Raw genomic sequence first — 27,035 nt, 5'->3', positions numbered from 1 at the left:
GGGTTGATTTTAGTCGAGGATATGTACAATTGGGATATCAAGATGCAGCTAGACAAAGGCAGTCAAATATCCTGGACAGGAAATTGACCAACAACCTGATCTGGAATGCAGACTTGGAATGATATGAATAGAGGTTCTAACTGTAGTCTTGGTGTGAAAGAGACTGTCAAGGGAGAAAGTAAAGGGAAAGGATAGAAGACCAAGCACAGAGCCTTGGGAGCTCAGGAGCAGGAGGAAGAGAATGAGCCTGCAGAGGACACAGAGAAGGGAAAGTCAGTTACAGGAAGAGAGCAGGGTCACAGGAACCAAGATGTCCTACAAATGGCTGTTCACTCCTAGAAACTGAGCCAGGAAGGGACCTCAGAGGCCAGCTAGTCTGACTTGGACTTCAGCAGGAATCCCCTGAACAACACCCCAGAAAAGGAGTTGTCCAGTCTTTGACTGCTGACCTTCACTGCCACTGTCCCACCATGCTACCCCTCCCTGTGCCCATTATGTCCAAGGCAGCCCATTGTGCCATGGGACAGTCCTAAATGTGTGGAGGGTTTTCCCCTAGTATTCAATCTCTCTGCAACCTCTACCCAACAGCAGAAAAAAGAATCAATCCAGGAGATTAAGCAAGAGTCAGAGAGGAAACCCAGCAAGAAGGGAGTCTCCAGAAAGAAGGCATAGTCTGGAGTATCCAAGGCTACAGACAAGTGAAAGAAGCCTGAGAAAAGAGGATTGGATGTGTTGATTGGAAAAGGCATTGGAAAGCAGTTTAGTAGAGTGGTGAGGACAAGATCCATGTTATAGGAGAGGAGATTGTGGACAACAAGAGGTTTGTTAGAAAGGGGAAGTAGTGATTGTACCCCACGGAATCCTTGAGATTTTACAAAAGTTGTCACCACCAAACTAGAAGTGTATTTGATACTGGAACTGGACATCATGAATTGGTTGCATGGCACCAGTTCCCCAGCGCTTCACATTCATTGAAGGGATCTTTACCTCCTGATCAACTAACTCTATATCATACTGTGTGACCATCAAGAACACAGACATCTTCATCTCATTGAGGGCAAAGAACCTCCCAGGACAGATGGAGGTACCAGCACCCCATGCCAAAATAGGTGATTTAACCCTTCTCCCTTACTTGTAGAAAGCTACTTTTCTGCTGCCATCAGGATTCAGAAAACAGTCATATTTGAATGTAGAGGGGTCTGGGTAAATTTCTGGGTCCATATTGAGGAACAGGTAGGGGACTATGGGAACTAAATCTCCCTGGCGGAGGGCATACTCCCTGCCATCATCCATTTTCAGGATCATGTCCTCCATGACAGCCCTGATCAGGATAGGAGCAACCACCAAGCGTAATGTCTCCTCCATGACACTGTCCAGCACTGGGGTCTGCTGCAGCATGCTATAGTCAACATTGATGGGCACCCCAGCTGGTCTCACCTCCTGCCCCATTCTCCTGAGGACTCTGTCTGCCTCCTCTCTCACAGCCTTCAGAGCTTTGGGATTCTTCACGAGGAAGAGGAGGGTCCAGAAGGCTACAACCCCTGTGTTGCCCTGGGCAGCCCAGAGCAGTACAAAGTTAAATTGGCTGAGTCCTAGCTCAGGCACTCCCAGGTCGGCCAGCCGCTGCTGAATGGAAAGGATCCATCCACTCGCATTATCCTTCTCCAGGATCTTCTGTGCAGAGAGAAGATCCCAGAAGAAGTGTTTGAACCTCCTCACTTCTTGCTTCTCCTTGAGCAGGAACACAGAGTAAAATACCTGGGGAAAGAGAATGTCAAATTTCCTGAATTCCTCAAAGACTTTCTGGGATTGCAGGAGATCCTGAGCATGGCCTCCCTTGTCATTAGTGGGTATATTCCCAAACAATGCCAGGTATACACCTCTGAAGACAATGTTGTAGCAGTATTGAAAGAGCCCTTCCTGCTTCCACTCCTGGGCTCCTGGACTCATGGTAGCATCAGGTTCCAGCATTAGGACCTTTAGACAATCTGTCATGGCCTGGGTCAGACCAACTAGACCAGTCCCCATCATGTACTTTGAGAAGATATTATGGATAATCTTCTGTTGACCTTCCCATTTCAGGAACCCCAAAACTCTGAACACCATTTCAGATGCAAACTCATCAAAACCCAGCTTGCTTCTGTTCTCCTTCAGGATGGCATCAAAAGAGAAGGGGTCTGTGATGTAGGTGATGTATTTGCCAGCAATCTGAACAGTGAAGATGTCCCCATGACATTCTTGCATCCTCTTCAGGAAATTGGAGGGATCCTTACTGAAGTCCCTTCCATGGCCCAGCCAGGGGATGGGGCCTTTGTCCAGAGGGGGCTCTCTGGCTCTCCTCTGACACAAGGCCCCCAGCCTGTATAGCCCTACCAGGACAGTGCTCACCAAGAGAATAAACACAGAAGCCCAGAATGCCATCACCACACCACAAGGGAGCTGTGTTCTCTGGCCACTCAGGGAAGACTGAAAGTGCTCTTTGATGATGAAAGCCTTTTATAAGCATAGGAAAGACACTGCTGCCTGTACCTTGGCTGGTTCCTGTGTACAGGAGGTTAGTTATTGCATGGAATTGGGCCAGAAAGCAACTGTTGTGCTGAGCTTACTGTTCTCAGAAGCCTGAGGACAGATGAAGGGAGAAGAGCCTGGCATGATTAGGAGATATTTAGGGAAGAAAGCCAAAAATGCAATTAAGAAGTAGTTTAGCTTTTGGGTGTGGGGAAAGGGCCTTGGGAAGCAGCAAGTACAGAAAGGAGTAGTCAAATCTGGATAACAATCAATTTTTGTTCAATCAAGCATCCTTTCATCTTCCCATGATACACTGTCAGAGCTGGAAGGAAGTTAGAACATACAGCAGAGAAGGTCAGGGCCTGAAGGGGTCTTTGAGGGTTTCTGGTAAAATGTCCTTATTTTCCTGGAGATGATGTAGGAGAAATGGGGTGGGAGATCCTAAAAGGTTTGCATTGTAAATGGCATTTGTTGTTGAGTTCCTTCAGTCATGTCTGACTCTGTGACTCTTACTTGGGATTTTCTTGGCAAAGTTACTGGAGTGGTTTGACATTTCCTTCTCTACCTCATTTTATTTATTTATTTTAAAAAATAAACATTTTTATTTAAAGTTTTTAGTTCTAAATTTTATCCCTCCTTCTTTCTTCTCCCCATCTCTCTGAGGAGGTTTCTAGCTCATTTTAAAGGTGAGGACATATAGGTAAACATAGTTAAATGCCTCTACTGGGATCACAAAGCTAGCAAGTGTTTGCTGCTGGATTTGAACTCATGTCTTCCTCATTGCAGGCTTGGTACTGTAGCCACTGTTATACCCTGGGGCTACAGCTAGAACTACTTGATCCCTAAGCTATAAAGGAAGGAAGCAAGGAAAAAAAGGAAGAAATATAAAGAACAATAGTATGGTTTAGTCTGTATTCAGACATCAGGTCTTTCTCTGGAGGGGAAATGCATTTTTTCATCATGAGTCCTTTGGAATTGTCTTGAATCATTGTATTGCTGAAAATAGCTAACTCATTCACAGTTGATCTTTGTATAATATTGCTGTTACCTGTACAATATTTGCCTCGTTCTGTTCACTTTGTTTTTCATGAGTTTATGTAAGACTTTCCAGGTTTTTCTGAAATCGGCCTTCTCATTATTCCTTAGAGCACAATAGTATTCCATTACAATAATATACCACAATTTGTTCAGCCATTCCCCCAGTTAATGGGCACCCCTTGATTTCCACTACTTAACCACCACAAAAATAGTGGCAATTAAGATTTGTTTACAAATAGGTTTGTTTTTTTCACTTTTGAAAAAAAATCTTTGTGATAGCAGTGGTATTGCTGAACAAAGGGTATGCATAGTTATATAACCATTTGGACACAGTTCCAGATTGCTCTCAAGTGAGGGTTTTTTAAGGATGGGGGAGACATGGGCATATTTGTTGGCAGTGGGGAAGCAGACAGTATACCAGGAGAGATTTACAAATGAATGAGAGTGTGGGGATGATATAGGGGACCATCTGCTAGAGATGATGCTATGGAATGTATTCAATTAATTATGGTATGGAATGGAATCAATTAGTTGAGCACACTGATGGATTTGCCTTGGCAAGAAAAACATGAGATAGAAGTGAGGGTGGACAAAAGTGATGGATGGCATCTGAGACATGTTAGTTGAGAAGAAGGAGAAAAGAGCAAGCTCTTGGCAAATGGGTTCAATTTTTTCAGTAAAATACAAGGCCAAATTCTCAACTGATAGAATGGGCAATATCACAGGAGTTTTGAGGAGAGCTGAAAAGGTCTAAGACAAGCTGCTGTGGTGCATGGGATCAGGAGTGGCTTAAGGTCTAAAGAGATTTCCTGGCTGCAGTGATGACCCAATTGAGATTACAGAACATAAATTTGTAGTGATTCAGTCAGCAGAATTTCACAATATTCTCCAGTGTTAGCAGCAAATGAGTAGGACTGAAGGCAGCAGGCATTTTAAGTAATCCAGGTATGAGCATTGGTAAGGCAATACAAGCTCCCAACTCACAACCTTTCTCCTCACCGGAAATTGCTTGGCCTATTTTGTGTCTAGCAAAATGGATAGTCTTGATCCACATTGTTTCCTGAATTTGGAATGGTTGTAAAAATAAGAACCAATAAAATATCTCTTCTGTGTAGCCCTGAGCCCTCATTGTGCTTGATAAGATCCCAATATTTCTTTCTCTCCGTGGATACAGGATGCTTCACCACCTGGATGCTTCCCCCCCCAGCTGCCTCTGAGTTATGATTAAACACAACTTTACCTTGATAATGGCTTATAAGACTGGGTGAAATTCAGGTCAACTTTAAAGAGAGAATAAATATTTGCTCCCTTGAAGAGAAATACACCCTCTTTTATACACCATTCTTGGTCAAGTTCAGCAAAATCAGGATCTGAGCCAACATGCTTCACCCTGGGCACTAGCAACGTTACTGATGTATTTGTCTCACTATCCAGTACTCACGTGGTTCTTTGCCACCTGGATATAGCATTTCTCACGGAAGGGAACACGATTTGGCATAAGGAAAGCTTTGCTATGGTTTGTATATAACTTGCTCAGCTTCCCCAGCTGTCCGCTTCTGACAAATGAATTGGATAGCTTTTGTCCAAATCATTGAGAAGAATGTTACACAGAACAAGCCCAAGTCTTCTGACACGAGGAAAGGCTTGAACAAATGCAGCCCGGAATAATATAAACTGTGAATTCTCTTTTTTTCTTTTGTTTTCTTTTTCTTTTTCTTTTTCTTGCTGGGCAATGGGGGTTAAGTGACTTGCCCTGGGTCGCACGGCTAGTAAGTGTCAAGTATATGAGGTCAGATTTGAACCCAGGTCCTCCTGAATCCAGGGCCGGTGCTTTATCCACTTCGCCACCTAGCTGCCCCCCAACTGTGAATTCTCATTGTCCTTGACATCACTCTCTGAAAGATTTGATAGCTCGCCTACCTGAAGCATTTTAACAAATATATTTTGATCACTTCACTCCACCTACTGGTTCTGATCCCTTATGTGATTATAGTCAAACAAAAGGGCTCGCCACATTTCCTTAAATGCACGGACTCCCATTCCCTATGACTGCCTGTCATCCATGCATGATTTCTCTGGACTCCAAATTGCTACATTTAGCTCCCTCCCTACAATGAACACCTTGTAAACGGATGCAGAATCATTCACTCGCCAGGACATTCAGTTCCCCTCCTTTAAAAAAAAAAAAAATGGATCCTTTATCATTACCCAAGGGTGCAGATCTGCTTGTTAACTAGAAGTGCTTCGGCAGGGTCGGAACACCCGACTCAGACTCGGAAAGTCTGCGTCTTTACTCTTGCTGCCTACCGCTAGGAATGCGACCCTTGGATCAATGTTGGCGATGAGATTTAGCTACTTCCCTCCCTGGGTTGCCGTAGATATCTTGTGAAATAATGCGGGTAGAGAGATTTGCGGAACTTTAGGACTCACAGTCTTTATTGTTGTTGTAGCATGACTTTGTTAACCTAGCTGTCACTAACTCCCAGTAGCCGTGCGCCCAAAGTTGGGGAAAGGCAGGCCCACCCTGTCGCTAAGCTCATTGGGTGAGCCTCCGCCTCCCCACCCAATGGGACAATTGACCCCGCCTCCTACTTTCATTCTCGGCCGTCCCTCCCCCGTCCCCGGTTCCCTAGGCTTCGGGGAGGAGGGGTGGGGAATCGGAACAAAGAAACCACCGAGATGACGTGACCTCCCCGCGTCCTAGAGGTGGGGGCTCGTGCTAAGCGGAAGGTGCCGGATGACGTACTAGCTTCCTGGCCCGCCATTGTTCTCCTAACCTCCTAGATTCTGCCCTTCGGAGGGGGCGCCGGGCTTTCCCGGCCTCGGCCTCCTCAGGACTCCCTCCCGGACTTTCTCGGTGAGTGGCCCGGAGACGGAGGGGGCCAGCGCGGGGGTAGGGGGGCGGTGACGGTCTTCGACTGAGACCCCGAGGGGTCCCCCGGCCCCGGCCACTAGTTCCTGCGAAGGCCCTACCGCCTCGGGTCAAACGTAGTGGGGTCCCCGGCTCTTGGGGAGGCGCGCCAGCCCCGCCTCACTCGGTGCTGCCGGCCCTCCTAGACCGCACGCGGTCAGAGACTTTGGCCCACGTCCTAGAGGTTCGGGATAAATAAGGTTGGGGAATTGGGGGAGGGACGTAGAGCCTCTCTAAGGCTCAGATAGGTGTGACACCGCCCCGCCCCATCCAGTAGCAAATGCGGGCCTGATGCTTGGTTTCTTTCTCCAGGCGCCCGGGTGCACTGAGCGGGGATGCCCTTGGTCCCGGGCCTGCAGGTTAAAGCAAGAAGAGCACCTGCAAACCCCGAGCCACTACCTAAATCCCCTCCCTAAGGGAACGTGTATGCAGCGACCTACTGTGCTAAGAAGTAGGTGCTGTTATCAGCCCCGTTTTACAGTTTAGGAAACTGAGGCAAAACGCTAGGCCACCTGACTGCCTAAATCTTAAAAAGAGTTTTACTTCGAAGGCCATAGACTCTGCCCCACATTACTGAGGCTGGAGAAAACTCTTAGGTACCGTATTCAGAAAGGGATTTCTAGGATTCCCCTGCCGTAAAGATTTGTACTTTTGGAGGGAATCTCAGGTTCTACTGGGCATTTGTAGATGGTTCTTGCTGGGTCTGCTGCTTAGGCAGAAGTAGGAGATCTCTTGGATGTTCAACACGTGCTACTAAGGGAGGGTTTGCCTAAGGAGAATAATGAGAACTTGAAGGAGGGAGGTGGGGGAGGGCACAATAATTGTTAATCTCCATCAGTTGGGAATTTTTCCTCCTTCCTTCTTGAAGAGGATTTATGACATCAGGAGAGTGATGACTTGCAAGTGCATTGGATTTAAGTGAGGCAGATCTGAGCAAAATCATCAGCCTCACTCTCTCCTCCGGAGTCATTCAGAGGACATGGGTCCATGGCTTTGGCCCTGGTTCATCAGAGGAAAAGGGGGGGTTGGGGGGAGCTAGGTGACACAGTGGAAAAAACACCCGCCCTGGATTCAGGAAGAATCCAGGCCTTCATTTCTGGCCTCAGACACTTGACACTTACTAGCTGTGTGACCCTGGGCAAGTCACTTAACCCTCATTGCCCCACCAAAAAAAAAGAAGAAGAAGGAAGGGAAAGAAACAAAAATCAAGAGCCTTTTCTGGGCTAGGCACTTTACAAATATTGTCTCATTTGATACTGAGGACAACCTTTTTAGGTAGGTGCTATTATGATCCTAATTTTATAGTTGAGGAAACTGAGGTGAAGTGACTTGGTCAGCCACAACCATTAAGTATCTGAGGCTAGATATGAACTTATGTCTTTCTGACTCCAGGCCCAGTGCTTTGCCCACCTGACCTCTCACCTTCTCATATTTGTTTGCCATTTTTAACTTCCTTTCCAGGATTTGTTTTGGTGATTTGATTTTTCTGTGACTGAAAATCATATTTACCATTTAGAAAAATAACAAATTTCTTGCAAATTGGTTTGTGTTTTTATGTGGTAATTTTATGTAAAGGCAGCTTGGCATAGTCGATAGAGAACCAGTTTCTGTGTCTGGAAGACTCTGAGGAAGGAGTTGCTGAGTAGGTGCTGATTCACATTAATAGTTGTTTGCTCAAAAGAAGTTCCCTAAACCAATGGAATTACAGGCCCATTAAAAAAATTTTGCATCTAATTATTTTTCTTTATATGCTTACATATTTTTTTCCTTTCAAAGAACTCTAATTTTATAGTTAACAGCAATGGGTCAAGCACTGTTAGTCACTTAGTTGCTTTTTAGCAAGCAGCTTGTGTCCCCTTCATCATCCTCTGTTGACTGAATACTCCTATCCCTTTCTTCTCCAGGATTTCTTCCTTTTAGTCCTTGGAATTCATAGCTTTTTGTGGACTGATGACTGTTTTTAACTATTCTTTCTGTGGGCAATCTTGTCCGTTTGTACCTTACCTTATGTCTCTATTTTCTAGTCCCCCAGGCAAAGCTATTGGCATGGGAGCATTGATAATTATTTCCCTTCTGCTTTATTGCAGTTTGTGAATGGTTTATCTTGAATCCCTTGAATCTACTTGACTGTGCCTTTAAATCCTAAACACTCTGGCCTTCTCTGATTAGCCAATTATAGGTCCTAGCCCAAACCTCACTCCATTGTTTGATGGCTCTGAATGTTCTGGCCAGAAACCCTGATGGTCATCCCCTCCCAGATTGATTCTTTTGTGTAGACAAGTTAGGCCATCTTTTGCCTCCATTCTTTTTTTTTTTTTTTTTTTTGGTGAGGCAATTGGAGTTAAGTGACTTGCCCAGGGTCACACAGCTAGTAAGTGTTAAGTGTCTGAGGTCAGATTTGAACTCAGGTCCTCCTGACTCCAGGGCCAGTGCTCTATCCACTACGCCACCTAGCTGCCCCTTTTGCCTCCATTCTTACCTAGCTTTTTTTGTTTGTTTGTTTGTTTTGTTTGTTTTTGGTGAGGCAATTGGGGTTAAGTGATTTGCCCAGGGTCACACAGCTAGTAAGTGTTAAGTGTCTGAGGCTGGATTTGAACTCAGGTACTCCTGAATCCAGGGCCATCTAGCTGCCCCCTTACCTAGCTTTTAATTACTGAATTGGTGTTGCCTCAGACAAACTGAGACCTGGGAAAGTCCTCCCTTAAAAAGGCCAAGGTCTCCCACTGCATTGTGGCCTTCACCAGTTGACCTAACCTATGTCTTACCACTGGATTTTGATGACTCAGGATGAGAGAGTAAGGCTGATGACTTTGCACAATTCACTTGCACATCAAGACATCACCCTCCTGTCATTGGTCCTCTTAGGGAACAGTGCGTTCGTTCGTGTGTGTGTGTGTGTGTGTGTGTGTGTGTGTGTGTGTGTGTGTGTGTGTGTGTGTGATAGAGAGAGAGAGAGATTGATTGATTGATTGATTGATTGATTGATTGATTGATTGATTGATTGATTTGGGTGGGGATTACAGATGGGCCTAAGGATGTAACTTCTATCACCTCTTTCTCTCTTTCCTTTTTCAGCTCCTGAGGTTCTTGCCCCTACAAAATAGGGGAGCACAGGAGTCATGGCATCTGTGCTCCTGACAACCAAGCCCCAGGTGAGCTGTGATTCATTCTGCCCTTTCCTAGCCAGCCAAGATGGAGATAAGATAATGCAGAAGCCAGGGAACAAATCTGTTGCATCCTCCGCCTCAAACCGGAGGCGCCTAGTGATCACACATGCATCTACCAACAGTGTTCTCATTAGGGACTCTAGCTTAAAGTACAATTGAATACAAAGAAGAGATGGGTATGTTACGGGAGTAGAGAACCAATTAGAGAGGTGAATGGTACCAGTGCTTTGTTCCCCTCCAAAGCAGAGCCCCTCTATCTTATCAGTAACTTGGCTGGAAATACAGATGGCATACTTACTAAATTTATAATTGATCCAAACCTGGATGGCATAACTGATAAGGTGGATCAAGATTTACACAATCCTGATAAGTGAGAGTGTTGGTTTTGGAGTCAGGATCTGTTTTCAAATTCTGATTGTTCTACTTACTAATTGTGTCTTAGAGCCAGTTCCTTCTCCTCTCTGGGGCTTAGTTTCCTCTATATGCTGGAGGGGCTTGGATATGATCAACTCTGATATCTCTTCTAGGTATAAATCTTATGAACAATGGGCCAGAAGCAACAAACTGAATTATAGGTGTTACTGCTAAATTGGTTCTGAAAATATTTCTCTGTCAAAGAATTACTCACCCACGCAATCCAATCAAAATTTAAATCAAAGTTTTTATTACTTGGCATACAGAGGTATGGCCAGTAGAAGTCGTCTAAACTTCTACCCCGGGGAGGTACAGGTCACTGGCATGTTCCTTACAATCAGTCAGCACATAGAGGTATGGCTGGGAGAAGAAGTCTAAACTCCACCTCCCAGAACAGAGGAGAAGATGACAGTTTTATAGAAGAGAGAAGGGGGGGGGGGGGCGGGAGGGAGAAACTTAGGACTGAAAAGTTACAGCTATTTGGAAAATGCTGATGTTAGCTATTTGGATACACAAATAATAAAAATTCCACATTTCTAACTTGAGATTATTGTCACCACCTGGTCCTAATCACATCGCAAACAAGACTGGCTTTCAACTAAGCTCATGCTGCAAATTCAAGGCACCCAGCTTTTTGGGTGTCCCTGATGTGTCTGCTTTATTATCTGTTTGACCAACCACTATCTGGTTAATTAACTACTTTGCTTCCCCAAGGAAAGAGTAATCTCTAACTGACCCCAGCAAGCTGATCAACTGTATTTCTCCATGGTCAGAGTGTCCCCCTTAGGAACAGAGCATCCCTAACTGGACCCAGGCCTACCAGGCTGCTACTACTACATAGGGATACGTGTCAAGTTCTGCATTTAAGTGGTCTTTTAAAAAATTAATTGTATAAATATAGGATAGGAGACATCATTGACAGCTGTATATGGAAAAATAACCTGGGAGATTATGCTTAAACAAATCTGAGTCAGCAATGTGTTGCAGCTCTCTCCCTATCTATTCTCTGTGCTCCCTCCCAGTCTAATGCAACTTAAGACCTCGTTAATAATAACCATAACACATAAGGTAAATGGGAGGTAGTTCTTCTGTATTCTATCCTAGACAGAGTATATCTTGAATATTATATTTATTTGTTTGCCAACATTCTAAGTGGGCCATTGACTAGTTAGAGATAATGGTTAGCCCAAAGAAAGAAGGTAAAAAACTATCAGATTCCTTGGAAGGTTGATTTGATTTTTACAAAGAGCCAAAACACATTTCTTGGACACTTAGAATTTTAGACCTGGAAGAGTCTATGAAGACAACTTAATCCAACTGGTTTATTTAATAATGATGAGTGAGGCCCAGAAAGGGGAAGATTTGCCCAGTCACCCAATTAGTGAACAAGTCAGGTACCATGACTGCCAGGCCATCAAGCTTGCCCCTACATCAGACTGTTTCTTTCTTAAAGCAAAGCCTGGTTCATAAGATGGGTGATCAAGCTGGATGATTCAGTTTTTGTTGTGATATGGCTTTTCTTGTGTGTTATGTGTATATTTATGTTTAAATAAATAAATAAAGTGTGGCTATAAAGTGATGAGACTGGTTTTCTTATATGCCTTCCTAATTGGCTGTAAAGATAGTTCCAATGCAATATCATAAGGGGTTCGATCAATGGTAACATCTTAGGATAACTGGAGTCTTTCCAGACAACTGTCCTGAAAAGTATAGTTTTCATTTGGATATGTTAATGTTGATATATCTTTTAAGAGATAAGCCTTGGTACTTTTATATTTATCCGCAGCCATGTGGCTTGCTAATAAGGTGTAATAGATAACTTAATTTGGAGTCCTCAGGCCTGGGTTTGATTCCCAGCTCTGCCATTTCCTAGCGGTGACCTTGAATAAATCACAACCTCTCAGAACCTCAGTTTCCTCATCTATAAAATAAGGATAATAAAACTTTAATGTCCAACCCTACAGGGTTCTTATTAGGGAAGTTCTACTTTCAAGTGCTGGATAAATGTGAGTCATAGCTGTTAACTACTACTACTTGGTAGCAACCTCAGTGTTCGAATATGAAGAAATTCTTGTCAAATGAATATATGAATGAACTGGATATAAAGAAATCCAGGCAGGTCTGAGGGATAAATGGAACCTTCCTCTGACAGAGATTACTTCTCTGTCAGGTCTACAGTTCACACAACATTGTGGTACAGAGGAAAGAGTAATGGATTTGGAGTTAGGATGTGGGTTTAAATCCTGCTCTGCCCCTTAACTACCCGTGAGACCCTGGAGAGGTCCAACCTCTCTGAACCTTTTGGTTGAATGAGAACAATAGCCTACATGGGCTGTGAGCTTGTTTGGGTAAGGGAGTTTTGTACACTACAAACTGCCAGAGCAGGTTGTAGATAGTTGTGGGAAGCAAGATCCAGAAGAGAAAAATGGAACCTGGTTTTTTTCTGTGTGCCTACAGGGAAACTATGAATAGAGATGTAACAAAATGCTACATTATGGTGAATATTAGTGTTTATGAAGGGACTCCTACCAGGTGGCTTCAGTCTTCTTTCCCTCATAAAGTAAGGCCAGGTCATCTGATAAGGGTAAAAAGAAGAGAAAGCTGTTTTCAATCACTCATTCAACAGGCCCATATTGACATCATTAACACAAAGGATACTTTGTGTGAGGCGCAGTGCTGGATACTGTAAAGAATATATCAAGGGCTAGTTGTTTGAGATTAAGAAGACAATTTTTTTGGTGTGTTTTAAGGCTTACAAAGTGTTTTTCTTATAATGACCTATTGAAGCAAGTAATGTATAAATCACTTCCCAATTTTACTGATAGGGAGGCTGAGGGGGAAAAAAAAAAGAAAGTTTCTGATTTCCATTGAATAAGTAATGGTTAAGAGATTTGCCTGTGGTCAGACAGCAAGTAAGCATTAGGACAGAATTTAAGACTAGGTCTCAACTACAAGTCCAAGACCCTTTTCATGATACCATTTCTCCCCCCTCCCCAATATTGTGTTAGAACTAGGGTTCAGTTGTTAGGAAGATAGGCCTGATTGGGTAGGACCAGTCCACTGAGGTAATGACAAGGATTAGAATATGGCTCAGTAGCAAGCAATACAAATATGCTTTTATTATTGATGACTGATGTTATACTAGTCCCTTGATAGTTTAGGTCCAATGTTGGGATGAAAGTAAGATGCTTGTGGATCATTCAGTAGTTTAAAAAAGGAGATTTACTTAGCCATAGCAGGGGAAGGATATACAACAAATATATTAAGAATGAGTTCAACTGAGTTTATCCTTCCTCTGAGTTCTCCCTTGTGGTCCACCTGCCAAATATCTTAGAGAAACTGAAGCTCCTTGGGGCCCTTTGTTTTCAGGCAACCAAGAAGTGATGTCACTTGGTCCAGCCTTCAGTCCTTCTGAGCCAACCAAGACTCATGTCTATGAGAGCTCCATTGAAACTAAAATGCATGAATTTGTATCAGATAGCTATACACATTCTTCTAGGAGTTCAGCCATCTAGGAACCAGGATGGAGAAAGAGAAGAATAGAATGATCCTGAGTTGAATTGTTGAACTTTCTTTGTTTTAGTTCTAAGGGCTGGGGTAGTGAGATAACCCTGAAGTAACTAAGCCTGGTTATATAAATTTGGTGAAATTAGGGTTCTGAGCAAAAAAAATTGGATTAAATATATCCATTATAGAAAGGAATTTGGAATTAAGCTAAGAAAGTGACTAAAATGTCCAAACCTACCAAAAATTCCACTGCTAGCCATGTACCCCAAGGAAGTCAGGACAAAAATAGAGGTCCTATATGCACCGAAATATTTTATAGTCTCCCTTTCTGTAGTAGCAAAGAACTAGAAACAAAGTACATGTCCATCAATTGGAAGATGGCTAAACAAGTTGTGGTAAAGTAATAGAATAGAATATTACTTTGTTATAAAGATGCAGTGGGATATGATGAATACTTAAATGAACTGATACAAAATGAAGTAAACAGACCCAGGAAAATAAAATGTTTTGCTTACCATTAAGCACTATACAAGTGAAAACCAATATATGATACAATGACTACCACAAATGAAAATGGACACAACAGCAAGAAAATAATTACACCTGAATGCTATAAAACTTTAATGAGCAAACCTTGGGCCTAAGAAGTATATATGAGAAGGTTCCTCCCCCTGCTCTTTTGCAGAGGTGGGAGGCTTTGAATATGGAACACTGCATATCATTTCAGACTTTTGGGATCATTTGATTAATTTTTTAAAAGACATTTTTCCTCTTTTTATCCTTTGTTATGAGGTTTGGCTCTCTTGGGAGGGCTACCTTGAAAAACAAATGATGTAAAAACAAAAGAGAACAATAAAAACTTATTTTTTAAAAAGAGCAAAAGTCCAGATAAAGGGACTGGAGTGCTTACCAAATCATTCTCCTACTTCACTGGTTATACTTTTATATTCCTTCACTATGTGATACCCAGCCCTTACACCTGGTTAGAATGGTATATACCAACAGGTCCCATTTTCTGGTCCTTTATGCTACAAATTTTGCACCTCACAGAAACTGGGATTGTCCCTGGGGCAGCAGGAATCTGTTGTTTCAGGAGTCGGTGATGTTCGAGGATGTGGCTGTGTACTTTACCCAGAAGGAATGGGCAGATCTGGCCCCTGCTCAGAGGGCCCTGTACAAGGATGTGATGCTGGAGAATTATGGAAACATAGTCTCCTTGGGTAAGGCTTCTGACCCATTTTGACTTAGAATCCTCCTTTTGTAGTTTCCTGATTTTCTTCCTTGTTACATGCTGTGCAGTCTTTAATAACACTGTGATGACTCTAGGTTTTGAGATTCCCCTGCCCCTTTCTCAGGAATTTCCCACTGGAGAGAGCCCTGGGGTTCCTCTGACCCTAAACAAGACTGTTTCCTATTGTGGAAAGCTTTGTTCTGTTTGAAGTGGGAAGTAGATGACACTCCATGCTAAATCCTAAGTCTGAGAGGGCACAGAATTATTTTTCCTCTTGACTGGTTTGGTTTTTAGGGTTTGTTTTTTTTTGTGGGGGTGGGGTGGGGAGGAATAAGGCTTAAGTAACTTGCCCAGGGGTCACACAGCTAGTAAGTATCAAGTGTCTGAGGTCGGATTTGAACTCAGGTCTTCCTGAATCAAGGACCTGTGCTTTATCTACTGCGCTACCTAGCTGCCTCTTTCCTCTTTAAAAAAAAAAAATTATTTATTTATGTAAAAACAAATTGTAACATCGTTTTTTAAAACTTTGTGTTCCAAATTCTCATCCTTCCTCCCTATCCCTCCCTTAAGAACTCAAGCAATTTAATCAAAGTTAGACATGTGCAGTTGTGTAAAACATAGCAGACCAAAAAAAACTTTAGAAATGTCCCTTTCCTCTTGATTGAAACCTAGGACTCCCTGACCCTGCTTAGTCTTCCTGGGAGTATAAGCCTGACCTAGTTCCTCCGGGTTGCCTTACTTGCCTCTGTGCCTTCTTCACAATTTTTCTGGGCAATTAATTCCCTTCTCTTCCCTGTATGCCCAGACTGAGATAGAATTCAGGGACAGTTCTGGATAATTCCATTTACCGTCCTGACCCATTGTGTTCCCTTGAGCAGCATTTCCATTTCCCAAACCTGCCGTGATCTCTAAACTGGAACAAGGGGAAGAACCATGGGGCCTGGATCCACAGGTTTCACCAGATGGAGAGGGCCTAAAAGGTAGGGGTGTGGGTATGTGGGAGCCTATGGGGGTATGCACATGCAGCTTAGTAAGAACATGCCCATTCATTTTCCTTTTAGTTTTTTTTTAAATGTAAAAAAATCTGTATTGTCTTATTCTCCTGCTGACAGGTCCTCAGCCTCCCTGTTGCTCATTCCTTCAATGTTTATTGTTTCCATTCATCTAGTTCAAAGGTTCTTGAAATCTGGGCTCCATGAACTTATTTTTTTATAACATACTTTTGACAGCTCTATTTCCGTAGAATTGGCTTCCTTGATGATCCTATATATTTTATGCTTTAAAAAATAATTCTGAGAAAAGATCTGTGGTCTTTGTCAAACTGCCAAAGGGGGTTCATGACACACAAAAGGTTAGGGTCCCTTGACCTAATTCATTATCACTCCTGTTCCATTTTCTTTCATTACATTGAGCTGGTGAGGGTCAGGGGACTGAAGGGATGCTGGCATCATTCTGTACAGTGTCTGTGGCCCCAATATATTAATACCTCTTGGTCCCTAGGACATGGGCAGAGGCAACAGCTTTAAATCTGAGATATGGTGGCAGGGAGCAGATTTCTTTATTAGTTATATCTCCATATATTAGCTCAAGTATACATACCCAAGTGACCAAAGATCAAAAACTAACAACAGTGCTTGTACCTTTTTTAAATCATAAAACATATAGTTATTTTTTTGTTGTTTTTGTTTTTGTGGGAGGTTTTTGCAGGGAAATGAGGGTTTAGTGACTTCCCCAGGGTCACACAGCTAGTAAGTATCAAGTGTCTGAAGCCAGATTTGAACTCGGGTTCTCCTGAATCCAGGGCCAGTGCTTTATCCACTGTGCCACCTAGCTGCCTGCAACATATAGTTCTTTTTTTTTTTCCAACATATGGTTCTTAATAACACAATCTAGTCATCCTGCTTTCCTATGACAGGATCAGGACAGTATTTTTTGTTCTTATTTCTTTGTTTTTGCTCATACTTCTATGAAGCCCTTTAGTCACAGTTTTCTCAACTATTCATTTGATCATGTGGTATATGCCAGGTTCTTTGATTTGTTACCTTTTTTTTTTTTTTTGGTGAGGCATTTGGGGTTAAGTCACTTGCCCAGGGTCACACAGCTAGTAAGTGTCAAGTGTCTGAGGCTGGATTTGAACTCAGGTTGTCCTGAATCCAGGGCCAGTGCTTTTATCCACTGTGCCACCTAGCTGCCCCATTTGTTACTTTTCTACATAAGCAGGTTAGCTTTTTGTACAAGTAATTATAGAAGTCATTCAAGAACTAGATCTTCCTTGGAAAAGAACTCACAAAGATACCTTGTGAGAAGTACTTCCTTATAGATTATGTAAACAGTTCGCATATCATCATTAGACCTTTGTTAATTTTTTAAACTCCTGGGTAGGGTTCTGTCCCAATATTCCTAGCATATACAGGATGCCTTTAGGTTCATGTCTCTGTCTCCTACTTGTTTCTCCACTTATCTGTGTTTTAGCTTCTTCTCCCATCTTTACCCTTTTCCTAATGGACCCACTTCTTACATTCCCTTTAACTTAACGGCTTCTCTCTTTGCCCCAAACAGGATTTCCATTTTCAAAAACTGCCATGATCTTCCATCTGGACCAAAGGGAAGAGCCATGGTTTCTGGATCTTCAGGGCAGTCTGGATGAAGAGGATCTAAGAGAGATATGCTCCAGTGAGTAAGGGCAACTGTCAGTTCCCTCCCTATTACACACAGTCCATATTATTTATAAAATGCTGAGAAATGTACATGCAATAGAAACATTTCACTGGTATTCTGTTGTTTGAGTTACTGGGTGGAAAAGACCTCTAGAAATTCCCCAAACTCTCAATTAGTTACTCATTTGAAAGAAGTCCATCTGTGACATTAAATTGCTCTCCTTGTCAGGGCAAAGTAGAGTTATCTAAGGAAGCAGATTGCCCCTGAAAAAGTGAAAGCAACAAATTCCATTTCCTTCCCATCCTTTTCCCCTCTCCTCAGTTGGTTACCTGTCTATGGTCTCTCAGTACAGAACTTAGTCCTTATAACCCAGTATACTCAATCTTCTCATTACTCCACTACCTTTTGTATGTCGCCTTGGTTTATTATCATGTCTTCATTCTTTGTCCACTAAGCAGTAAGTCAACTTGTAATTACTGAGTCCCTTCTCAATAATTACTTGAACAGCATTTTCATTCACTTGTTAAACATTTATTAATTGCCCACTATCTGCCAGTTACCATACAGAACAGGGAGATAACAAGTTTGGATAAAACATGTCCCTTCCTTCACTGAGCTTACGTTCTGGTAGGAGGGTAAGGCACAAACATAGATGATAGTAAACAGCAGGGATTCTTCACTTTGCCTTTAGCAGGCTGGCAAAGCCTACAGACCCTTTCATACAGAAACGCCTGATATAAAATACAATATTACAAAGGAGACTTGTTTTGTGGAAATAGAATTATCAAGACATAAAAAACCATGACAAGTGTTTAAAGAGGCATAAGTGGCCTTTGAGCAGGAGAAGACAGAACAGCAGGAGCAAAGAAAGTAGCAGAGGTCCAAGTCTGCTGGTTGCATAAAAGGAATTTTGTCTGGAAGGCAGCACCATGAGAAAAAGCAGTGCCAGCCTGTGCAGAACTTTGAATTACCAGGCTAAGGCACTGAAACTTCATTTAGGAGGTATCAGGGAGCCACTGAAGACTATTCTTTAGCAGGGAGGGACATGACCAGAGGACTTCTCTCTACAGGCCTGTGCATAGAAAGAAGTATTAGACCTGCTCCAGGCTCTCCAGATAGAGAGATGATGGACTAGAAGCGCTGACTAGCTGAGCACATAAAATAGATGCCCAGAATATTGACCCAAAGCCATGAACACCATGAACATGAGAAATGCAGCCAAGATAAACATAGCAAAGGAAAGACAGAAAAGTCCTAGTAGAGAGAATACATCAAAGAAAATTTGTGTTGGTGGAATTCCTTACAATTTCTATGAGACAGACCTCAGGGCATACTTAAAGAAGTGTTCCATAAAGTTGTCATGATCTATGATACAGAGAAGCAGAGGCCTCCAGGTTTTGGGCTTGTTACTCAACCAAGTGCACCTAATCACTTTGCTTTTCAGATTCTTCCAAAACCTGTAACAAATATGCATAATGAAGCAAAAGAAATTCTCATATTTACCATGTACAAAAATGTGTGTCTGGTTCTACATGTTAGTCCATCACTTCTCCTTCAGGAGATGAGTAGCGGTCTTTATCATAAGCCCTCAGGAATCATGGTTGATCACTGCATTGATCAGATAAACTTGTATTTATGGACATTTGCAGAACATTGGAAAATTTTCATGAGAAAAAAAGTGGAACATTTAAGGTAAAAAAATAGAAAATGCATCCTGATTGTTCAGTGATCAACTATGATAGATTTAGCTCATCTCAGCAATACAACGATCCAAGACAGTTCCAAAAGACTTATCATGCAAAATGCTATCCACATGCAGAGAAAGAACTATAGAGTCTGAATGCAGATCAAAGCATACTCTTTTTATCTTTTCTTTTGTTTTTTCTCTTTTGTTATGATTCTTCTTTCACAACATGATTAATGGGGAAATTTGTTTATTATGATTGTACAGTATAACCTATATCAGATTGCTTGCTGTCTTGGGGAGGGAAGGAGAAACATTCCCAGTTTCTTCAGCTGATCTGTATATATGATGTTTGCTTCACCATCTTGGTTGCCCTGCTCTGGCCAGTCAATAAACATTTATTAAGCACCTATTATGTGCTAAGCACTGTGCTAAGTCCCAGGAATATGAAAACAGTACCTGCTCTTGAGGAACTCCCAGTAAGAAAGACAACATGGTTGTTTGTACTAAAGTCTATAGACAAGATAAATTTGAAATAATAAAGAGAAGGCACTAGTATTAAGGATCAGGAAAAGATTCCTATAGAAGATATTATTTCATCTGGGACTTAAAGGAAGCCAGTAGGCAGAAATGAGAAGGGGAGAGCATTCTAGGCATGAGTAGAAATATCCAGCATTGAGATAGAATGTTTTATTCAAGGAATAGCAGGGAGGCAAATGTCAGTAGAATGCAGAATCCAATGAAGGGTTGTAAGGTAAGAAAGGTAGGAAGGGGCCAGGTTGTGGAGGGCTTTGAACATTAAATAGAGAGTTTTATATTTTTAAATCTCTGGAGGAGCTAGGGAGACTGAAATTGAATTGAGTAGGGGCATGACATCATCAGACCTACACTTTAGTAAGATAACTTCAACAGCTGAATAGAGGAGAGATTGGAGTGAGAAGAGACTTGTGGCAGGGAGACTATCCAGAAGACTAGTCCAGGTATGAGATGATGAGGGCCTGCACCATGGTACTGGCAATGTCAGAGGAGAGAAGGAGGCACATGCAAGAGATATGATGAAGATGAACTTGTTAGACCTTGGCAACAGGCTGGAAATGGGGGATAAGAAGGAGGAGTCAAGGATGGCATGTAGGTTGTGAGTATAGGTGACTGGGAGAAAGACGGTTCCCTTCAACAATAACAGGAAAATTAGGAAGAGAAAAGGATTTTGGGGAAAAGATAATGAGTTTAGCTTTGGACATGTTGAATTTAAAATGGCTATGGGACATGCAGTTTAAGATGCCGAACAAGCAATCATAGATGCAAATCTGAGGGTCAGCAGAGATGTTGGGGCTGGATTAGTAGTTTATCAGTGCCCTTAGACTATGTTATCCAGAACTGAACACAGTATTCTAGATTAAAGTCCAAGAGGTTAAAATATAATGGAACTGGGGCAGCTAGGTGGCACAGTGGATAAAGCACCAGCCCTGGATTCAGGAGTACCTGAGTTCAAATCCGGCCTCAGACACTTAACACTTACTAGCTGTGTGACCCTAGGCAAGTCATTTAACCCCATTTGCCTCACTAAAAAAATAAAAATAAAAATAAAATATATAATGGAACTATCAATCACCTCTCTAGTCTATCTCTCTTAATATCACCCAACATGGCATTAACTTCTTTCTTTCTTTCTTTCTTTCTTTCTTTCTTTCTTTCTTTCTTTCTTCCTTCCTTTCTTTCTTTCTTTCTTTCTTTCTTTCTTTCTTTCTTTCTTCCTTCCTTCCTTCCTTCCTTCCTTCCTTCCTTCCTTCCTTCCTTCCTTCCTCTCTCCCTCCCTCCCTCCCTCCCTCCCTCTTTCTTTCTTTTGTGGGGCAGTGAGGGTTAAGTGACTTGCCCAGAGTCACACATCTAGGAAGTATCAAGTGTCTGAGGTCAGATTTGAACTCAGGTCCTCCTGAATCCAGGGCCAGTGCCTTATCCGCTGTGCCACCTAGCTGCCCCCTGCATTAACTCTTGGGTTGCCACATCACTCTTAGACTTCTATTGAGTTTGTCTACTAAAACCCCCAGGTCTTTTTGAGAACTGCTACACCCACACCTCTCCTATCTTACACTAGAGGAGCTGATGTTTTTGTAGCCAAGTACAAGACTTTATGTTTATCCCTGCTGAATTTCATCTTAACAGATTCAGCTTCATCCTCTAGGTTGTCAAGACCCTTTTGGATCCTGTCATCTACTGTGTTAGGGTGCAGCAGGTAAAGGGCATCTTGGTGGCTCATTTGATAAAGCACTGCATCTGGAGTCAAAAAGACGAGTTCATGTCTGGCCACAGACACTTCCTAGTTGTGTAACCTTAGGCAAGTCACTTAATCTGTGTCTGCCTCAGTTTCCTCAAATACAAAATGGGCATAATAATAGCACCCACCTCACAGAGTTGTTATGAGAATCAAATGAGATAAAATTTGTAAAGCACTTAGCACAATGCCTGGCACACAGCACTTAATAAATACTTGTTCCCTTTTCCCACCAAGAGGTGAAAAGTCCTAACATTAGAGCTACGTAAAAGTAGAATGTGCTGCTTTGAGAAGCTGTGGGTTCTCTATTGCATTAGGAGAGAGTTTATTCTAGCTTCTTGAGTTATTCACCAATTGTTTCTTGGAATGTCTGTCCTGTGGTAGATGCTTAAATATATAACTTCTCACTTGAATTCTATAGCTGCTCTTTGAGGGAGGCTGATCTATAACTTCCACTTTGATTCTGTGATTCTCTACTATTTTCCCTTCCTTCTAGCCTCAACTCCTTTACTGAATATTTTTTTTTTTTGTGGGGCAATGGGGGTTAAGTGGCTTGCCCAGGGTCATACAGCTAGTAAGTGTCAAGTGTCTGAGGTCAGATTTGAACTCAGGTAATCCTGAATCCAGGGCCGGTGCTTTCTCCACTGCGCCACCTAGCCACCCCCTCCTTTACTAAATTTTGAAACCTTCTCTTCCTTGTCTCTTCTCATTCTCTATGGTCACTAAGCCATTTTTTGTAGACACAAGTGCTGTCTATCTTTCTGGATCTCTTAGTGTTACTTGATCCTGTTCCATCCACAACCCCACTCCATACCAACACTGGTAACAGGCAATGTTTGTATTGAAAATTCAATTCAACAAATGTTTGTTTTCTCTTTCTTATGTCAGATGGTGAGACTAGAACAGAGTATGAAGAACCAAGTCCAAAACAAGAAATTTTCAAAGAAACAAACTCTCACACAGTGATATCAGACAGACTTCAGAGGGACATTCTCCTGGGTTCTACCTTTCAAGATGGCTGTGGATTAGAGGTTAGATTCGATAGGCAACAAGAAGATACCACAGGGGAGAGAATGAGGCAAGAGTTTCTACAGAGGGTAGTGAAGGATGAAAGAATCCTCATAGAGGAAAGAAGTAAGAAGAATAAGAAACTGGAAAAGGACATCAGTGTCAGCACATACCCTGACATATATCAAAGGGTTGCTGGAAGGCATAGATCCTACCTATGTAAAGAATGTGATAAAATTTTTCATCGAAGTTCAGACTTTTTTCGACATCAAAGAATCCACACAGGGGAAAAACCCTACAAATGTAATGAGTGTGAGAAAGCTTTCAGGTGGAGCACAAGCCTTATTCGACATCAACGATTTCACATCAGAGAAAAACAGTATAAATGTCAGGAGTGTGAAATTGTATTTAGAAAAAATTCAGCTTTTATTCGGCATCGGAGGATCCACACAGGTGAAAAACCCTATGAATGTCATGAGTGTGGGAAAGCCTTTAGCGAAAGTACAGGTTATACTATTCATCAGAGAATTCATACCAGAGAGAAACCATATGAATGCAGTGACTGTGGGAAAGCCTTCAGTTGTAATTCAAACCTTATTCACCATCAAAGAATCCACACTGGGGAGAAGCCCTATGAATGTAAGGAGTGTGGGAGGGGCTTTAGCAATAGTTCAGACTTCATTCAACACCAGAGAATTCACACTGGAGAGAAACCTTATGAATGTAAGGAATGTGGGAAGGCATTCAGTCGAAACTCAGGCTTTATTCAGCATTCAAAAATCCACAGTGGAGAGAAACCTTATGAATGTAAAGATTGTGGCAAAGCATTTAGTCAAAGCTCACATTTTATCCGACATCAGAGAATTCATACCGGAGAGAAGCCTTATGAGTGCAGTGAGTGTGGGAAAGGGTTCGGCCAGAACTCAAACCTTATTCGGCATCAAAGAATCCATATTGCAGATAAGTCTTTGAATATAGTGACTGCAAAGAAAGCTTGATAAGATGTGTGCGTAACCAGAGTTAATATCAAGCCGGAGTTGTTCCAATAATGGGAACCTGTTCATATAAAAATGCCTCATGTAATGAAACTCAGCTATTCAGCATCTTTTAGTAGTTTGGAACACAGCTAAGAGACTAGCTAAACTCTTAAATAACCACAACAGATATCACAAAGATCATGCATCTTTACTCATTGGGGAGATTCATTTGGAATCTGTATACTCCTATTTTACACACAGTTCCAAGAAGCTTGGTTATTTGGCTTCCAAGCCCATGTCAGATTTGAAACAGCCAATTGCAAGGGGGAGTTAGAAGGAAAGGAAGGAATGCATCAGGCAGTAGCTGGATGTGACGGCTGACAACAAGATGGAGCAAAACTAAGAGATTAACATGGATTCACACAAGACAGTCGCAGGCCATTTAACCTAGGGACAAATAACCCTCTGGCTTACACACTTGAGTAGGGGGTAGACTTCGTTCTAGCACAGCACAGTTCAGTAACATTTTGCATAATTACCTGAAGCCATTCAGAAGAGGCTAAATTATGTCCTATGTGCTGTAGAAGAGAATTGTGTGATCTATCTTTCATTTCCATTAAAATTATTTTAACGTTTTGGTGCTCCACAGGATAAAACCTCAAGCTATTAAGAACAACTCCTTGCCTGGTAGTTGCAGGTAGCAGCAAAAGCAGCATTTTCATTTAGGAAGTTGTCTTTTTGACAGAGGTTCAAAGACTGCAGAAAAAATCCTGTATCAAATACATAGAAAAATTGTCTTTCAACCCCAACTTTATTTCCACTGAGTCAGTCTCAGGCACACCAGTAAAGGTATCTGTGAAGGTGCCTAAGGGCGGTCGCTGGGAGCTAACGGAAAGTTTGGAGACTGAATCTTTATTTAAAAAAAAAAAGACTCTTTTTCTGTAAACTAAAAGCAATTATAAGGCCTCCATGTGTTGGAGCAAGTACCACTTGAGGTGGTGAGTGTCAACTAGTCGTCCCTGTAGCTGAAGAGTGCCCAAACTGAAAAGGCAATATATGGGACAAGAAAGTTGAGTTTTGAGACAATTGGCCCTTAAACTACCAAAGATTTTGTTTATTCTTCAGGGATAACATATAATTATTCTTTCTCAAAGTACAAAAGGGAAAACTTGAACAGTGACCAAGATAAAATATATGGCTGTGGTCCTGCCATTGGACTAGATAAAAAGCTCTAAAGAGTAAGCATTTAATCCCTTTGTCCCTTGTGGTAAAGGGAAGGAATAAGATCTTGTTTCTGAACTTTGTGTTTTTCCCATGGGGAAATAGGCTAGAACAGGGACATGAGAGCTAAGGAGCAGTGAGTTTTCTAGGCCTCTTGCTGCTATTATTCCCCTGAAATAAAAGGTAACCCTGATGAAATAGCATAAAGAAATCTTTAATTCATGTAGTTCCCTCTTACCACTGGACTCCTGCAATCTGCCTTTTAATTGACAGCTTTGCTCATTAGCAACATCCAGGAAATGACCTCAAAAGGAGAAAGCTTGTAGATACAGACAGGACTTGGAATGTGGCCAGATCTCCTAAGAGAGGAACAAAACTTCCTACCTGGAAAAAAACTGATGGTGTTATTTGGTTATGGAATGAGTCTAGGTGATTTACAGAAGCTCACTGTCTTATGGGTAACTATTATGGACTATGCAAATGAGTTCAAAAGGTTCTTTTGAAAAAGATTGAAAGGAAAGAGCTTCAGATTCTTAAGATATATATGAACAGGGGCAGCTAGGTGGATAAAGCACTGGCCTTGGATTCAGGAGGACCTGAGTTCAAATCCAGCCTCAGACACTTGACACTTAACTAGCTGTGTGACCCTGGGCAAGTCACTTAACCCTCATTGCCCTGCCCCCCCCAAAAGAAAGATATATATGGAGAGAGAGATCAATAGATGTACTCAGGAAGGAAGCAAGGAGAGTGAACATATAACCAAAAGTGTTAGCAATCTGGAGATAGAAAGTTGTATGGCTCAACATGAAAGCTAGAGGAAAAGTTAGAAAATGATTATTTATCTCCAGTAATGACCATGAAAGGGATACTTTGGAGGAGGATACAAGTGTCCTAGTTTACCAGCAAGGCAAAACCTTATAGTGGTTGGTGCCAAATGGTATGCCCTCACCTAAGATAATAGCATCTCTAATTCCATCCAACCCAATGCTTCCATTTCCTCATCATTTCTTAGTTCCTTGCTTCGTTCCAGTCTCCAGCACTGCTGAAAACATCATTCAGTTTTACTGTTGATCCCTTGCTAAATTCAATAGTCCTTCCAGGTTTTCTTTTTTCATAACTTTAGACTTTGATACTACTGACTACTCTTTAACTTCTGTCATAGTATATTGACCTAACTTTGAAATTTGATGAATCATGGCTTTTGCTTTCTAATTGTTATATTATAACCAGTCAGATAATCTATCCCTTGCTCTGGTCTGTTTATGCCCTTGGAGACCCAAACCAATTCCACTGTTTCAAATTCCTCCTCTTAGTCAATGACTCCCTCTTTAGGCGTGATCTCATGTGAGCTACAATTCCAGCTCTCCAGCTGCTTCCTAGATATTTCTACTTGAATGTTCCACCGTCACCTCAAGTTCAATATGTCTTAAACTTAAGATAGAGAGTTAATTTTCCCTTAAATCAGCTCTTTGACCTTATTACCATGACTTCCCTTGTCATTTAGGATCATGACTCAAAAGTCACTTTTGATTCCTCCCTTTACATCAATGTCATATTAGGATGGTTGTAACTGATCCTTTTCTCATTATTACCACCTAGTCTAGACCTTTAAAATCCATACCTTGATTAATGCATAGCTTCTCATCTTGGAGATTTTAGTTTCTCTCATGCTAAACAATACTCATTCCATTTTACACCCTTTCAGCAGAGAAAACACTGCTGTATTCAACCTGTCACCTCCCCACTAAAAAACAAACAAAAAAGCCCTTTTCACTGAGTCAGTGAAAGAGAGGAGTCTCCACCTGCAATTATGTCCAAATCCTCCTCCTGGCTTTCACAACTCCATAATCTAGCCCCTACGTTACCCATATAAACCTCTTTTATCCTGAGGCTTTCCCCTGTTTTTCCTGTCCTTTTGATTTCTCCCATTTCTGAAATCCTGGGGCACATCTGTACCACTCATTGTGTTATTTAAATATTTATTGCCTTATTTAAAACAAGATTTTTGAGTATTTACTGACTACAGGATGATAGGAAGTTCTTTGAAATTAGTGTTATATCTTTTAACCTACAGTGCCCAAAATAGTTCTTAATTTGAACTAGCCATTCAATAAACATTTATTTGAATTTGTTCGAACTCCTTTATTTGTGCTAATATATATTAAGATAATATCTTACTTGGTTTTCCCTTAATGTAAGAATCCAGTGTTTGGTGGTAAGGTCTGTCAACTATTGCTGTCTTTATTAATTGATGGGTTATTTGCTTTGCAAAACTTTTTGATTTAGGTTAGTCTGAATCTGTGCAGATTTACACCTGCCCAAGATGAAAAGTACTAAAAACAGTTCTGAACCACACAAGAGGCAGTATGTAGTAGTAGGTAGAGATGGCTCAAATCCAAGAAGACTAGAACTCAAGTCCCACCTCTGAAACCTGCTGGC

At 41.8% G+C, this 27,035-nt stretch overlaps 1 protein-coding gene and 1 pseudogene across 6 annotated transcripts; one reads left to right on the top strand and one right to left on the bottom strand.

The window, feature by feature from the left end:
- Positions 1 to 894: 894 nt before the first annotated feature.
- On the bottom strand, positions 895 to 2,421 carry LOC122738283 (annotated as a pseudogene).
- A 3,741-nt stretch (positions 2,422 to 6,162) lies between these two features.
- On the top strand, positions 6,163 to 26,733 carry LOC122737236 (zinc finger protein 664-like). Of its 6 annotated transcripts, none has more exons than XM_043979705.1 (7): positions 6,163 to 6,403; positions 6,770 to 6,908; positions 9,533 to 9,609; positions 14,639 to 14,765; positions 15,655 to 15,756; positions 17,336 to 17,449; positions 22,279 to 26,733. In XM_043979705.1, the coding sequence occupies exons 3-7, from the start codon at positions 9,577 to 9,579 to the stop codon at positions 23,394 to 23,396; spliced, it is 1,494 nt and encodes a 497-aa protein (XP_043835640.1). In that variant the 5' UTR covers positions 6,163 to 6,403; positions 6,770 to 6,908; positions 9,533 to 9,576; the 3' UTR covers positions 23,397 to 26,733. The 6 variants fall into 6 exon arrangements, with proteins under 6 accessions (XP_043835640.1, XP_043835642.1, XP_043835639.1 ...); XM_043979707.1 differs by having other exon boundaries at positions 14,596 to 14,765; XM_043979704.1 differs by lacking the exon at positions 6,770 to 6,908.
- Positions 26,734 to 27,035: the final 302 nt, after the last annotated feature.

Source organism: Dromiciops gliroides, chromosome 1, assembly GCF_019393635.1.
Source record: "Dromiciops gliroides isolate mDroGli1 chromosome 1, mDroGli1.pri, whole genome shotgun sequence".
Taxonomy (NCBI): domain Eukaryota; kingdom Metazoa; phylum Chordata; class Mammalia; order Microbiotheria; family Microbiotheriidae; genus Dromiciops; species Dromiciops gliroides.
The sequence above is the reverse complement of the archived record's forward strand: the minus strand, read 5'-3'. Positions and strand labels throughout refer to the sequence as shown.